Source organism: Capricornis sumatraensis, chromosome 10, assembly GCF_032405125.1.
Source record: "Capricornis sumatraensis isolate serow.1 chromosome 10, serow.2, whole genome shotgun sequence".
NCBI classification, from domain to species: domain Eukaryota; kingdom Metazoa; phylum Chordata; class Mammalia; order Artiodactyla; family Bovidae; genus Capricornis; species Capricornis sumatraensis.
Window position 1 is genome coordinate 89,416,914 of NC_091078.1, and position 15,221 is coordinate 89,432,134.

General features: G+C 37.1%; 1 protein-coding gene across 1 annotated transcript in view; it reads left to right on the forward strand.

Moving 5' to 3' along the window:
* The window catches only part of DNAH12 (dynein axonemal heavy chain 12), a 166,675-nt gene that overhangs the window by 138,458 nt on the left and 12,996 nt on the right, over positions 1–15,221 (forward strand). Inside the window, exons 58-66 of the mRNA XM_068981725.1 lie at positions 115–287; positions 1,886–2,026; positions 6,729–6,887; positions 7,055–7,199; positions 8,984–9,134; positions 9,582–9,835; positions 10,028–10,168; positions 14,368–14,505; positions 14,810–15,043. Of these exons, the coding sequence (XP_068837826.1) occupies positions 115–287; positions 1,886–2,026; positions 6,729–6,887; positions 7,055–7,199; positions 8,984–9,134; positions 9,582–9,835; positions 10,028–10,168; positions 14,368–14,505; positions 14,810–15,043 (1,536 nt within the window). The remainder of the gene's footprint in view (positions 1–114; positions 288–1,885; positions 2,027–6,728; positions 6,888–7,054; positions 7,200–8,983; positions 9,135–9,581; positions 9,836–10,027; positions 10,169–14,367; positions 14,506–14,809; positions 15,044–15,221) is intronic.

Genomic DNA, 15,221 nt, shown 5'->3' on the forward strand with positions numbered 1-15,221 from the left:
CTATAATTTTGTCATTAACTTAGGGGATATTTTTAATATAAATTTCATTGTATGAAATATATATAATTAAAACACATCTCCTATTTCTTCATCTTGATTTTTCTCTTCTTCCAGATTGCAGAAAAAACAGAACTCAAAATAGCAGAGTCTCGAGAAGGTTATAGACCTATTGCTAAACATTCATCAGTGTTATTCTTTAGCATTGCAGACCTGGCTAACATTGACCCCATGTACCAGTATTCTCTCATCTGGTTTGTGAACCTTTATATCAACTCTATTCATGACAGGTAAACATTCTCTAGCATCATTCATTCTCCCTAGGTTGTATTTTCACCATCCTTTCTATTTAAAATATATAACTTTTCTTATTATTTATATAATACATATTCATTATTGACCATTACAAAATATGGGAAAGTGAAGGAATGAAGGAAGAAGTGAAGGGAAGAAGGAAGGAAGGAGGGGAAGGAAGGGAGGAAGAAAGGGAGGAAGGGAGGGAGCAAGGAAGGAAAGGAAGAAAGAGAAAGCAAGCAAGCAGACCTCTCTTCTATTCTAAGTTTTATTTCACTCCTACTCAAGATTGAAGCATAGAGGGATTAGCTTTAGTCCTTTCCCCACATTTCCTTTAAGTATTTTGCTAAGGCAATAACCTTTCTTTGCTAGCAACTCCAGTTTATCTTCCTCTAGCTTTGAGGTCCCTAAGAAGTTTCAGCTCCACATTTCTAATCATTTGCTAGATGTTTTTACTTTAACCAATTAATGAATGTACACAGATCTTGGAATTAGACTGGAGTAAGGGATTAAATTTCAGTTAAATAGATACATGAATATAGGCAAGACAGTTAACTTTTCTGTAATTGCCTCAATTTTCCTTATCTGTAAAATAGGGATAATAATAGCACCTACCTTCAAGAGTTCTTTTGAGAATTAAAAGATAATATTTGTAAAGTATTTTTTAAAATGTCTGATATTAAGTAACTCGTTTAGTAGAAAAAGAATATGATTTGAGCCTAGCGTATGTGTTCTACATGGACTCTTGGTAGAACAGTCTTTCCTGAGTGATTGAAATCCCTAAGCTTTCCCAGCTGGGATTTGGAATTTGAATTAACTCACCCTACATGATGGAGGATATTCAAGCTGAAGAATGGACATAAATGTCAATAGCAAGTGGACGAGGATGTGAAGTCATCAGAGCCCTCATGTAATATAGTGCATCCACTTTGGAAACATTTTTAGAAGTGTATATATCTGAATTACTGTGCTGTACTTCAACTATACTTCAGTTAGAAAAACAATAATGCTGCCGTAAACATGCTGCTGGTCCTGCTGCTAAGTCGCTTCAGTCGTGTCCGACTCTGTGCGACCCCATAGATGGCAGCTCACCAGGTTCCCCCATCCCTGGGATTCTCCACGCAAGAACACTGGAGTGGGTTGTCATCTCTTTCTGGGTACGCTTATCTTTTGAGTTTGTGTTTTTTGGAGTTTTTTAGGGCTAAATGCTCAGAAGTGGAATCGCTGGATTGTATGGTAGTTTTATTTTTAATTTTTTTGAGAAACCTCTGTGCTGTTTTTCATAATGGCTGTACCAATTTACATTTCCACCAATAGTGCATGTAGGTTCCCTTCCAACGATAACATCTTCTATAGCTATAGTACAGTATCATAACCAGAAAATTTACATTGGTACAATCCAGAGAGCTTATTCAGATTTCACCATTTTTTTATATGCACTCGTGTGTATGTATGTATGTGTGTGTGTGTGTGTAGTTCCATGTTTTTAACTCGTTATTTTGATAAAATAAAACTTGTATGTTAATTCATGTGTAACTGATTTTTTCTTAGCTTTACTTGACTCAATATATTTTCCTTTTTTTTAACCTTTCAGTAACAAATCCAAAATTTTGGAAAAGCGCCTAAGATATTTAAATGACCACTTTACATACAACTTATATTGTAATATATGCCGATCGCTATTCGAGAAGGACAAGCTATTGTTTTCCTTTTTATTGTGTGCCAACCTTCTTTTGTAAGTTACTTGCTTTTTCTTTATTTTAAAAACTTACCTGGAAAACCTAATCAGTGGCTTCTCACAGAAGGATAGCATGTTTTTTTTACCCTGTTTTTTAGTCATGAATTTAGTTGTTCATTTCTCTCTAGTAGTGTTGGTGTTTTTATGTTTGACTTTTAAAATGTGGGTTATACAAAAGAACTCAAAAAATGTTCAACAGTCTAGTTAATTCCTACAAAGCAAAAATCTGTGTAACTACCATTCATATCAGGAAATAGATTTTTTCAGGGAATCCCCTGGCATTCCAGCGGTTAGGACTTGGCACTTTCACTGCTGGGCCTGGTCAGAGAACTAAGATACCACCGTGTGGTGGGTGGCATGGCCTAAAGAAAAAAAAACAGGGTTTTTAGATTGGCTTCTTTCACTTAATATGCATGTAAGGTTCTTTGTGTCTTTTCATGGCTTGATGATTCATTTCTTTATAGCACTGAGTAACATTTCATTGTCTGCATATACTACAGTTTATCTGTTCACCTACTGAAGGACATGTTGGTTGCTTACAAGTTTTGAAAAGTATGAATAAAACTGCTGGAACCATTTGTGTGCAGGTTTTTGGATACATGTATGTTTTAGCTTATTTAGTTAAATACTAAGTGTGATTGCTGGATCATGAATAAGCTTATTAAGGTTTTTTTAAAATCATTTTTTAATTGAAGGATAATTATTTGACAGAATTTTGTTGTTTTCTGTCAAACATCAGTATGAATCAGCCATAGGTATACATATGTCCCCCGCTTCTTGAACCTCCCTCCCATCTCTCTCCCCATCCTAGCCCTCTAGGTTGATACCGAGCCCCTGTTTGAGTTCCATGAGTGTGGAGAGAGTAACATGGAAACTTACATTACCATGTGTAATATAGATAGCCGATGGGAATTTGCTGTATTTAGTTTTGTAAGAGACTGTCTTCCAAGATATTCGATGTGGCACCTCAGCTTTTTAGGAATCTTGGCTTGTGGTCCTTGGGGTCCTGAATGTTGATACTGACCCACATTCTGGAAGAAGCAGGAACTCAGAAGCCAGCACATACTGAGCAGAATAAAGTGCTGGAGGAGCAATTTACTTTCTTATGGGACCATTAAATTATTAAAAGATTTTCCTTCTTGATTCATATTTTCTCTGTGAAAATTACTTTGAAAATGGGTCCTAAGTGGAAGTTTAAACCCGTTTTACATAACAGGTCCCAGAAGAGACCCAACAAGTATATAGTGTACATCTCATAATCCATTGCGTTCTATCAGCAGTGAATGAGATTTCCTGTTGCTTCACAACCTTGCTAGCATTTGGTCTTGTCAGTGTTCTGGAGTTCACCATTCTAATAGATGTGGAGTGTTGTCTTGTTTTAATTTTCAATTCACTAATGATATATGATAATGAAATTTGCTTATTTGCTATCTTTATATCTTTTTGGTGACGTGTCTATAAGGGCTTTTGTCCATTTATTAATCAGTTTGATTGTTCGTTTTTTATTGTTGAATTGTATCCTTTTTCAGATACATCTTTGGGAAATATTTTCTCCCAGCATGTGGCTTGCTTCCTTATTCTTTTGGCAGTGTCTTTCACAGAGCAAATGTTGTAAAGTTTAATGAAGTCCATCTTCAATTCTTTCTTTCATGGGTCATGCCTTTTGTATTGTAGCTAGAAAGTTATTGCCATACCTAATGCCTCCTAGATTTTTTCCTATGTTCTAGGAATTTCACAGGTTTTCTTCCCTGGTGACTCAGAGGTTAAAGCATCTGCCTGCAATGCGGGAGGCCTGGGTTCGATCCCTGGGTCGGGAAGATCCCCTGGAGAAGGAATTGGCAACCCACTCCAGTATTCTTGCCTAGAGAATCCCATGGGCAGAGGAGCCTGATGGGCTACAGTTCACGGGGTTGCAAAGAGTTGGACATGACTGAGTGACTTCACTTTCACTTTCAGTGCCTCCTAGATTTTTTCCTATGTTCTAGGAATTTCATAGGTTTGCATTTTACATTTAGGTCTATGATCCATTTCAAGTAAATTTTTGTGAAAGGTATGTATATATCTAAATATCTATCTATATGTATGTATCTAAATATCTATCTATATAATTTGTATATGTTTTTCTTGTTTTTTTTTCTTACACAAAGGGAATATACTGTTAATGTTCTTTTGCACCCTTTTCTATTAATGTAAATGGAAGTTACTCAATAGAGATACCCTTTTGTTTTTTCAGCTTTATTAGATATAGTTGACATATCATGCAGTCTCCCCATTGTAAGAATACAGTTAGATGATTTTTTTTGTGCACTTACACAACTGTGCAACCATCACCAAAATCCAGTTTTAGGATACGTCTATCATCCCCAGAAGTTTCCTTGTGGCAGTTTAGTCAATTCTTCCTCCTACTACCAGCCCCAGTAACACTCATCTGCTTTCTGTCTCCATAGTTATTCCTATTCCAGAAATTTTATGAATGAGACCTTAGATGGCCCAGAATATGATCTATCTTTGTCAATGTTCTATGTGCTCTTGAAAAGCCTGTGTAATTTTGCTGTTCTTGGGTGGAATATTCTAAAAAAAGTCAAGAAGGTTAAGATGGTCAATATATCTTCTATATTCTTGTTGCTTTTCTATTTGTTCAATTATTGAGAGAGATTTGGAATCTCTGCAGAGATTTCTCCTGCAGTTCCATCAATACTACTTTGTGTTTTGACATTTTGTTATTAGATGTGTAAATGATTAGGACTGTTATGTTCATCTGATAAATCTATTTGACCTTTTAAAATCCCTGGTAAAACCATCGCTCTGAAATCTACTTTCTATGATATTATTGTAGCCCCTCCAGCTTTCTTTTGAGTACTGTTAGCATCGTATATATTTTTCCATACTTTTACTTTTAACCTATTTGTTTTATATTTAAACAATATTTGTAGATAGCATGTAGTAGGGGCTTACTTGTTTTATCCAATCTGATCATCACTACCTTTAATAAAATAGTTTAGACTATTTATATTCAATGAGATAATAGTTATATTTAAATCTACCATCTTATGATTTTATCTTCTTTTTTGCCGATCTGTTCTTTATTGAATTTCCTCATTTTCTGTTTTTCTTTGAGTATTTTTGTGATTCCAGTTTATCTCCTTTATTCATTTATTAGCTATAATTTTATGTTTTATTATTTTAGTGATTTGTTAGGGTTATAGCATATCTTTTGATTTGCATATATATATGACAGGTATAAGGTAAAAAGTATAAGGGAAGAGAGAAAAGTATATTTTTTTGTGTGTGTGCATGTATTATATATTATATATATATATAAAAGACCTTAAAACAATATACTTTCATCTCTCCCGTATAGCTTTTGTTTTATATTTCACTTGTACATATGTTATAAAGCCTGCAGGACATTGCTCTTTTGATCTAAATAGTCAATTATTTTTTAAAGAGACAAATTATAGGAAAATACTTTTTATGTTTATCGACTAGTTAACCATTCCTGATGCTCTTTATTCTTTTTTGTTGATTCAAATTTGCGTCTCCTTGAAGCTTCCTTTAACATTTCTTATAGTATAAGTCTTCTGGTAATGGATACTTTCAGGTTTTATAAACCTGAGAAAAATTCAGTGAATTTTTCTTTCAGATTTTAATTTTTTATCTCTGGAAGTTTCATTGATTATTTTCTTTATATTGCCCACTTCTCTCTTCATTATGTTCATGTTTCGCTTTCACTCCTTGAGCGTATTTATAATAGCTCTTTTAACATTCTTGTCGGTATATCGTCTGTACCACTTCTATGTCTGTATCTACATACTGGTTTTTCTCCTGGTTATGGATGCTGTGAATTTTACTTTGGTAAATGCTGGGTTTTTTTAAATTATTGTTTCTTCAAGAGCTCTAGACTTTATTCTGCTCTAGACTTTACTTTGCATGTACTTAAATTATAATGAATCATTTGGCCTTTTCAAGCCTTTTTCTTTTTACAGTTTCTTACAGCAGTTTTAGAATAGACTTTATTCTACAGCTAGGTTAGCTTCACTACTAAAGTATAATCCCTCCAGTGTCACCACTGAACTGTCCTGGTGTTCAATCAAGATTCAAGTCTACTTGGCAATAACTCATGTCTTAAGTCCTGTGTGAATTTTGATAGCTACTTAGTTTACAGCTCCTGTATTCTTTGCCTGGGTTCAGCTCCAGATATTCTTTGCCTGGGTTCATAGATTTTTACCGTCCACGTACATAACTTGGCATTTAACAAAAGAATCAAGAGGATATGTATGCAGATTTCTGGAGCTCCTTTTTCATAAATCTCCCTCCCTCTGATACTCTGCCCACAAATTCCAGTCACCTCAACCTTCCTTAACTCTGACCTCTTTCTCTTCAACTCCACAATACTCCTAGTTTCTGATTTTGGTTTCCCCCTCCCCCACTTTATAGTCTGAAAAGTGCCTCCAGGCAGATAGCTGAGGCAATCATAGGGATCACCTTGTCTCCCTTTTTTTTTCAGGTACCACAGTCCTTCACTGGCTATTATAATTTCTAAAAATAATTGTTTCTTTGATTTTTTTCCCTGGCTTTTCTATTTGTTAATAGCAGTAGTATAAGTCAATTCTGATTGTTTTATCCACACTATAGAAGCAGAAATTGATTTCATTTAATGTTAAGACAATTTACAACAGCCCTTATTTTGGGAACACAGGGCAAAGAAAGAGATTGAATACCAGGAACTGATGTTTCTTTTAACTGGAGGAGTAAGTCTTAAGAGTGCTGAGAAAAATCCTGATCCAACTTGGCTGCAGGATAAAAGCTGGGAAGAAATTTGTCGTGCAAGTGAATTTCCTGCCTTCAGAGGACTCAGGTACTTGTTTAAACATGATGACTTAGCACTGAATGGTGATGGGTAAATCTGTAATCTAGTGATCTTTAAAAAACAGTTCTAAAACTGTCTTGATTCATCTCCTCATTCAATGATCTCTTTCAGTTTTCTCAGTGAAAGGATAATTCTTAAGCTTTTCTTTCCCTTAGGGATCATTTTTATGACAATGTATCTGAATGGCGGGAGATCTATGACAGTAAGGAGCCACACAATGCTAAATTTCCAGCACCAATGGATACAAGGCTAAATGAACTACAGAAAATAATCATTCTTCGGTGCTTAAGACCTGATAAGGTAAAAAACGGATGGGTCCTATTTGGAACCCAGATAATCTGCCACTTATAAAACACTAGGTTTAAAGTTACTATTATTTGGTACTTTAACCTTCATTTCAGATGCTCAGGTGGGTTCACTGAGGTCCTTGGATCTGTAGGTTTATAGTTTTCTTCAACTTGAGAAAAGCTTTGGCTATTATTTCTTCAAATATTTTTTTGCCCATGATTTCAATTAAATATACCTTACACTGCTTGATGAGGAGGGCATGGCAACCTACTCCAGTATTCTTGCCTGGAGAATCCCCATGGACAGAGGAGCCTGGGGGCCTACAGTCCATAGGGTCATACAGAGTCTGACATGAGAAGTAACTTAGCATGCATACTACTTGATATTATACCACAGGTGTCTGATACTCTGTTAATTAAAATTTTTTGTATCACTTTGCCTCAGTTGGACAGTTTCTACTGTTGTCTTTAAATGTGGTGATTTCTTCTTTTGTAGTGTCGAATCTGCTATTGTTGTTCATTTGCTAAGTCGTGTCCGACTCTTCGCGACTCTATGACCTGCAGCACACCAGGCTTCCCTGTCCTTCACTGTCTCCCTGAGTTTGCTCAAACTCGTGTCATTGAGTCAGTGATGCCATCCAACCATCTCATCCTTTGTCTGCTGCAAAGTAGACAGGCTCTAAATGGCTAAAAATCTGTGTATTTAGGCTATGTTTAAAACAGTTGAATATGTAATATTTTGAATTTGGTGCCAATGGACTTTTGAGCTAACAGGTTTTAGCCTACTGTGAAAAATAAACAATCTAGGGATGAGTACACAGAAGCTATTGTTGTCCCATTTATTTAACCATCTGATAAAGATGGCTCAGATGGTAAAGAATCTTTCCTGCAATGTGGGAGTGCTGGGTTTGATCCCTGGGTTAGGAAGATCCCCTAGAGAAGGGAATGGCTATCCACTCCAGTATTCTTGCCTGAAGAATCCCATGGACAGAGGAGCCTGACGGGTTACAATCTGTGGGGTTGCAAAGAGTCAGACACAACTCAGCAACTAATCATAATCTGTATTTTTCTTATTTTTAAGTATTAGGGTATAGACTAAGCTGCTGTAACAGAGACCTAAAATACAGTAGCTTAAATGAAATAGAAGTTAATCTCCATCTTTCCTAACAGCCCTGAGCAAATGCTTGAGGGCTGGCAGGGTACAGAGATTCTTAAGATCATCCAGAGACTCAGTTTCTTTTCTCATGCTAGAGAAGTCTCCTGAAGTTCGGGCCTTGTCAGCGAGATTGAAGCTAGCTCATAAACACCACATCTGTTGAACAGGAGAAGAGAGTGTTGAAAGCAGATTCCTTATAAAAATAGAATCTGGAAGCTCCATATATAATTTCTATTTGTATTTCTCTGACCAAAACTTAGTCACTTGGCCATATCTTGCTGCATGAAAGGCTGGGAAAACTTGGGGTTCTGTTACCAAAAGGAGACACAGAATGGGACAGTTTACAGTCTCTGCTATACTGAATGAGATTGAACATCCTTTCACGTGTTTAAGATCCATTTCTATTTCATTTTCTATAAACTGTTTATCTTCTTTGCCCATTTTCTCTTGGATTGTTAGTCTTGTCCATTACCTTATAGGTGCTTTTTATATATTAGGAAAACTAGTACTTTGTCTATGATATACTGCATGTTTTTCTTGTCCATTAGACTCATAGTTTGCTCTTTGTTAGTTTTCAGGAAAAAAGTTGTTTTGTGAAGTAAAAATTAATCTAAAGATTGTATTTTTTCTCTCTTCAACAGATAACTCCAGCTATAACTAATTATGTAACTGACAAACTAGGGAAAAAGTTTGTAGAGCCTCCACCATTTGATTTGACAAAGAGTTATTTGGATTCAAATTGCACCATTCCCTTAATTTTTGTGTTATCTCCAGGAGCAGATCCCATGGCCAGTAAGCATAAACTATCAACTTTTGTTGTTGTTTAGTCACTAAGTTGTGTTCGAACCTTTTGTGACCCAGTGTACTGTAGCCTGCCAGGCTCCTCTGTCCATGGACTTTTTCCAGGAAGGAATACTGGAGTGGATTGCAAGTTCCACTGAGATCTCCAGGGGATCTTCTGACCCAGGGGTCAAACCTGTGTCTCCTGTGTTGGCATGTGGACTCTTTACAACCGAGCCACCAGGGAAGCCTACTGCCAACTTTAAGAAATTACAAATAAATCGTCTTGTTCAGTATCTATTTCCTGGATGATTATAAATCACTTAGTAAACTTGGTATTTATAAGGAAAAGTAATAACTAGAATTCTTCACAGTTAAATACTTGTATATACTGAAATATAAAGCATATTTTATAATTTTAGATAAGCAGTGAAACCATTTATTTTTATGCCCTCTTAGGCCTGCTAAAGTTTGCAAATGATAAAGCTATGTCTGGAAATAAATTTCAAGCTATTTCACTGGGACAGGGACAAGGACCCATTGCAACAAAAATGATTAAAGCAGCAATAGAGGAAGGAACTTGGGTTTGCCTACAGAATTGTCACCTTGCTGTCTCCTGGATGCCCATGTTAGAAAAAATATGTGAAGATTTTTCTCCTGAAGTCTGTAACTCATCCTTTAGGCTTTGGCTCACAAGTTATCCATCTCCAAAAGTATGTTTATTTCTTATGGATTTTAGTACATTTATTTGGTTAACTATTACATTGTATATCTTAAATGCTTTACATTACAAGGTTTTAAAAATATTTTTGGAGTCCTCTCTTATACCTACTTTTAATCCAGTATGCATTTTTAAGAGTTGAGTTGGTTATCTAGAGTAATGCTCTTTGTTTGTTCTGTCTCAGTTCCCAGTAACAATTCTACAGAATGGAGTCAAAATGACTAATGAACCTCCTACTGGTCTTCGGCTAAATCTCCTCCAGTCTTACCTCACTGATCCAGTTTCTGATCCTGAGTTTTTCAGTGGATGCGAAGGAAAGGAACTGGTAATATTCAGCCTCTGGAACTTTTAAAATGTGTTTTACAGTGAAAAATATGAGAACATAAATATTTTATTTAATACTAAATTTTACCCATTTCCTAAGAAGACAGAAATTGTACCTATCTTGTTCATCATTTTATTCCCAATAGTTTGTGTTCTGCTTCGCGTGTAGTAGATATTCAAATAAATATTTGTTGAGTGGACAAACTGGAAAATTCTGAAGGAGATGGGAATACCAGACCAGCTGACCTGCCTCTTGAGAAACCTGTATGCAGATCAGGAACAACAGTTAGAACTGGACATAGAACAACAGTTTGGAAAAACAACTGGTACCAAATAGGAAAAGGAGTACATCAAGGCTATATATTGTCAACCTGCTTATTTAACTTATTTGCAGATACATCATGAGAAGCGCTGGGCTGGAGGAAGCCCAAGCTGGAATCAGGATTGCTGTGAGAAATATCAGTAACCTCAGATATGCAGATGACACCACCCTTATGGCAGAAAGTGAAGAGGAACTAAAGAACCTCTTGATGAACGTGAAAGAGGAAAGTGAAAAAGTTGGCTTAAAGCTCAACATTCAGAAAACTAAGATCATGGTATCCGGTCCCATCACTTCATGGCAAATAGATGGGGAAACAGTGGAAACAGTGGCTGACTTTATTTTTGGGGGCAAAATCACTGCAGATGGTGAGTGCAGCCATGAAATTTAAAGATGCTTACTCCTTGGAAGGAAAGTTATGACCAACCTAGACAGCATATTAAAAAGCAGACATTACTTTTGTCAACAAAGGTCCGTCTAGTGAAGGCTATGGTTTTCCTAGTGGTCATGTATGGATGTGAGAGTTGGACTGTGAAGAAAGCTGAATGCCGAAGAATTGATGCTTTTGAATTGTGGTGTTGGAGAAGACCCTTGAGAGTCCCTTGGACTGCAAGGAGATTCAACCAGTCCATCCTAAAGGAGATCAGTCCTGGGTGTTCATTGGAAGGACTGATGTTGAAGCTGAAACTCCAATACTTTGGCCACCTGATGTGAAGAGCTGACTCATTGGAAAAGACTCTGATGCTGGGAAAGATTGAAGGCAGGAAGAGAAGGGGATAACAGAGGATGAGATGGTTGGATGGCATCACTGACTCAATGGACATGGGATTGGGTAGATTCTGGCAGTTGGTGATGGACAGGGAGGCCTGGCGTGCTGCGGTTCATGGGGTCACAAAGAGTCGGACACGACTGAGTGACTGAACTGAACTGAGTGAATGAATATATCTTAGTTTGTACAAAAGTCCAACAGTGCCTTTAGCAGTCTATTTTCACATTATTTTTTATTGTTTCAACAATATGTGTGTTAGGTACCAGATATAAGGCAGTGAGAATAAAATAGACACCCCCACCACCAAAAAAAACTGTCTTCTTGGAAACTCTAATAATACTGTTTTGACGTATTAATAACACTCTTCAGTGTTGTTGTTCGGTCACTAAGTCATGTCTGACTGTTTGTGACCCCGTAAACTGCAGCATGCCAAACTTCCCTGTCCTTCACTCTCTCTCTAAGTTTGCTCAAACTCATGACCATTGAGACAGTGATGCCATCCAACGACTCATTCTCTCTCACCCCCTTATTCTCCTGCCCTCAATCTTTCTCAGCACCAGGGTCTTCTCCAACAAGTTGGTTCTTTGCATCAGGTGGCCAAAGAATTGGAGCTTCAGCTTCAGTACCAGTCCTTCCAGTGAGTATTCAGGGTGGATTTCCTTTAGGATTGACTGGTTTGATCTCCTAGCTGTCCAAGTGACTCTCAAGAGTCTTCTCCAACACCACAGCTCAAAAGCATCAATTCTTCAGTGCTCAGCTTTCTTTATAGTCCAATTCTCACATCCATACATGACTACTGGAAAAACCATAGCCTTGACTAGATGGACTTTGTTGGCAAAATAATGTCTCTGCTTTTTAATATGCTGTCTATATTGATCATAACTTTTCTTCTAAGGAGCTAGCGTCTTTTAATTTCATGGCTGCAATCACCATCTGCAGTGATTTGGGAGCCCAGAATAATAAAGTCTGTCACTGTTTCCATTGTTTTCCCATCTATTTGCCTTGAAGTGATAGGGCCAGATGCCATGATCTTCGTTTTTTGAATGTTGAGTTTCAAGCCAGCTTTTTCACTCTCCTCTTTCGCTTTTATCAAGAGGCTCTTCAGTTTTTTTTGCTCTCTGCCATAAGGGTGGTGTCATCTGCATATCTGAGGTTATTGATATTTCTGCCAACAATCTTGATTCTAGCTTATGCTTCATCTAGCCTGGCATTTCGCATGATGTACTCTGCAAGTAAGTTAAACAAACAGGGTGACAATATACAGCCTTGATGTACTTCTTTCCCAATTTGGAACCAGTCTGTTGTTCCATGTCCAGTTCTAACTGTTGCTTCTTGACTTGCAGACAGATTTCTCAGGAGGCACATAAGGTGGTCTGGTGTTCCCATCTCTTTAAGAATTTTCTACATTTTGTTGTGATCCACACAATCACAGGCTTTGATGTAGTCAATAAAGCAGAAGTAGATGTTTTTCTGGAACTCTCTTGCTCGGCCTTCTTTTATTTATCTTCTTCAACGTATCTGTTTGTAAAACAGTTTTGCACATGGTATTGAGGAGAGTAGCAGTTCCTATAAATAGCACTCCTCTTCTCTACCCAAATTCTTACCAGTTAAGAAACAGGAAAAAAGAATAAATATATGGGAACCAAATTATAACCTTAATTACTGATATAGACTAGGTTGGAAGATTTGGCTTGTATCTGTGAACAAATGAACGTAATATTACAGAACCCAGAATGAAACAGATTTATCTACCCAGAGGAACAGAGCAAAACTTCCTTCCTATCAGGAAGCTCACATCTAAGAAAGAAAAGGGGAAAGCTGAGCAAATCTTATTTGCTTAACTTTTCCCAAATTTACCTATTAGATAGGTACTCCTCTCTCTACCAGTGAGTTTAAGAACTTAGAAAATGCAGAAGTGTTACATTAATTGATATTTCCCTACATGGAAGGAAGCATCAGTACTAAGGGAAAACCATCCTCTCCTTTACACACAATGCATACTATGATAGTTATCATATTTGTCTATTTGAACTGGAGAAAGACTGATATTGCAGACAAAGGGTCGAATTCTTTGGAAGCCAGCTCGTTTCTTTCTGCTTGATGTTGCTTTCTGTGTGACCCCAGTTCTGAGCAATAATTTTGTTTGTAACTCTGGGACAAAGGGAGGATATTTGTGGTTTTAGCTGGAAAGAGGACTTAGTAGAGTGGAGAAGGTGGTATGGTGATCCTCCTACCCATCTTATGATTGCTTCTTTATGTCTTCAGTTGTGGAAAATCTTTTCTGCTGTTCCTCAGGTTGTTCTCATAGATAGCTGCTCTGTAAGCAGTGGTAACTTTGGTGCATCAAGGAAGGAGATGAGTTCAGGGTCTTCGTATTCTACCATCTTGGCATGTCTCTCCAGCACTATTGCATTTTAATAATGTATAATGTTATTGCAGTTTGTCTAGCTTTGGAGGGTTTTGTTAAGTCATAAGATGTTTGCTTGTTTGTTTTAATATAAAGTGGCTTCTTCCCCTCAGACTGTTCCCTGAAGGCACAATTACTCATTCTTTTCAGTACCACAGTCCTGATCAGATTCTGTGTGATCCTTGCCCACCTGGCTAGTTTTCCTGCCAGATTACAAGCCCCTGGTAATTTGAGGCCTTGTTCATTCTTTCCTCTGTCCCCTCTGGTGAAGGGCTCCAAGCAGACGCTCTGTTGCTTTTGGGGGCCTTGTACCCAGACAGCTGTGGTGAGATCCATAGTAGGTTCTTAAAACATGGAGTCTGTTTAAGCAGGGTTTGTATCTGTGGCTGATGTAGGGGTTGCTGAGGCAGTGTGGGAGCCGTTTGCTCTGTGGACACAGCAATGAGGCCTGCTTAGGCCTCTATCCACAGCCTTCCAAACTGTCAGTGTACAAATGCAGACTAAGGGCAATGCATATGTGTTTGTACAAGATATAGAAGTTGTGAGATTAATATTTTTTATAGTGAGGATTGTTTTAGATAGTCTTTCTAAATAAAAGTTTGTAGAGATATATAATAGAATCTCACAATGAAAGGTCATCAGTCCCCCTCATTTTAATAATGGAAATCTGATCAGAATTTTCTCTTGCATATTTTTGTCTTAAAGGCTTGGGAGAAGTTGCTGTTTGGAGTTTGCTTTTTTCACGCCCTTGTGCAGGAGCGAAAGAAATTTGGTCCTCTTGGGTGGAATATTCCATATGGATTTAATGAATCCGATTTACGTATCAGTATTCGACAACTACAGGTAAAACTAGAAAGACTAATATTGATGGAGATTACTGTGTACCAGGCCTAGGCAATTCCCTTTGCTTAGAATAACTTATTCACTTCTCCCAACAAAACGAATAGCTGGCTGGATGGCAGTAATAATTATAATTTTGGCTTACAAAGAATGTTTTTCTGCCGCAAATAATGGGAACCCTGATTCAAACTGTATAGATTGATCAGTGACTGATTGATTGATTGATAGGTATTTAAAGCCATGTTAAAATGGAAATGAAGTGAAATACAATATGTTTTTTCTCATTTCATTTTTTTCTTTGTTTCAGCTATTTATCAATGAATATGATACAATTCCGTTTGAAGCCATCTCTTACCTGACTGGAGAGTGTAACTATGGAGGAAGGGTGACAGATGACTGGGACAGACGTCTCCTCTTAACCATGCTGGCTGACTTCTATAACCCACACATAATCGAAAACTCTCATTATAAGTTTTCTCCTAGCGGAAACTATTTTGCCCCTCCCAAAGGCACTTATAATGAATACATTGAATTCATTAAGGTAACTGATATCACTGAAAATAGGGTTAGATTCAAGTGTGATTTTCTTAAAAGCAAGTAGTGAAGTAGTCCCCCATAATGCATAGAATTAGACTAGTATTAGGTACAATCAGCTTTCAATGCAGTGTTTTTGTTTCTAGTAGTTACTGAGAATTGGAAAAGTTTGATCCCTCTGTTGT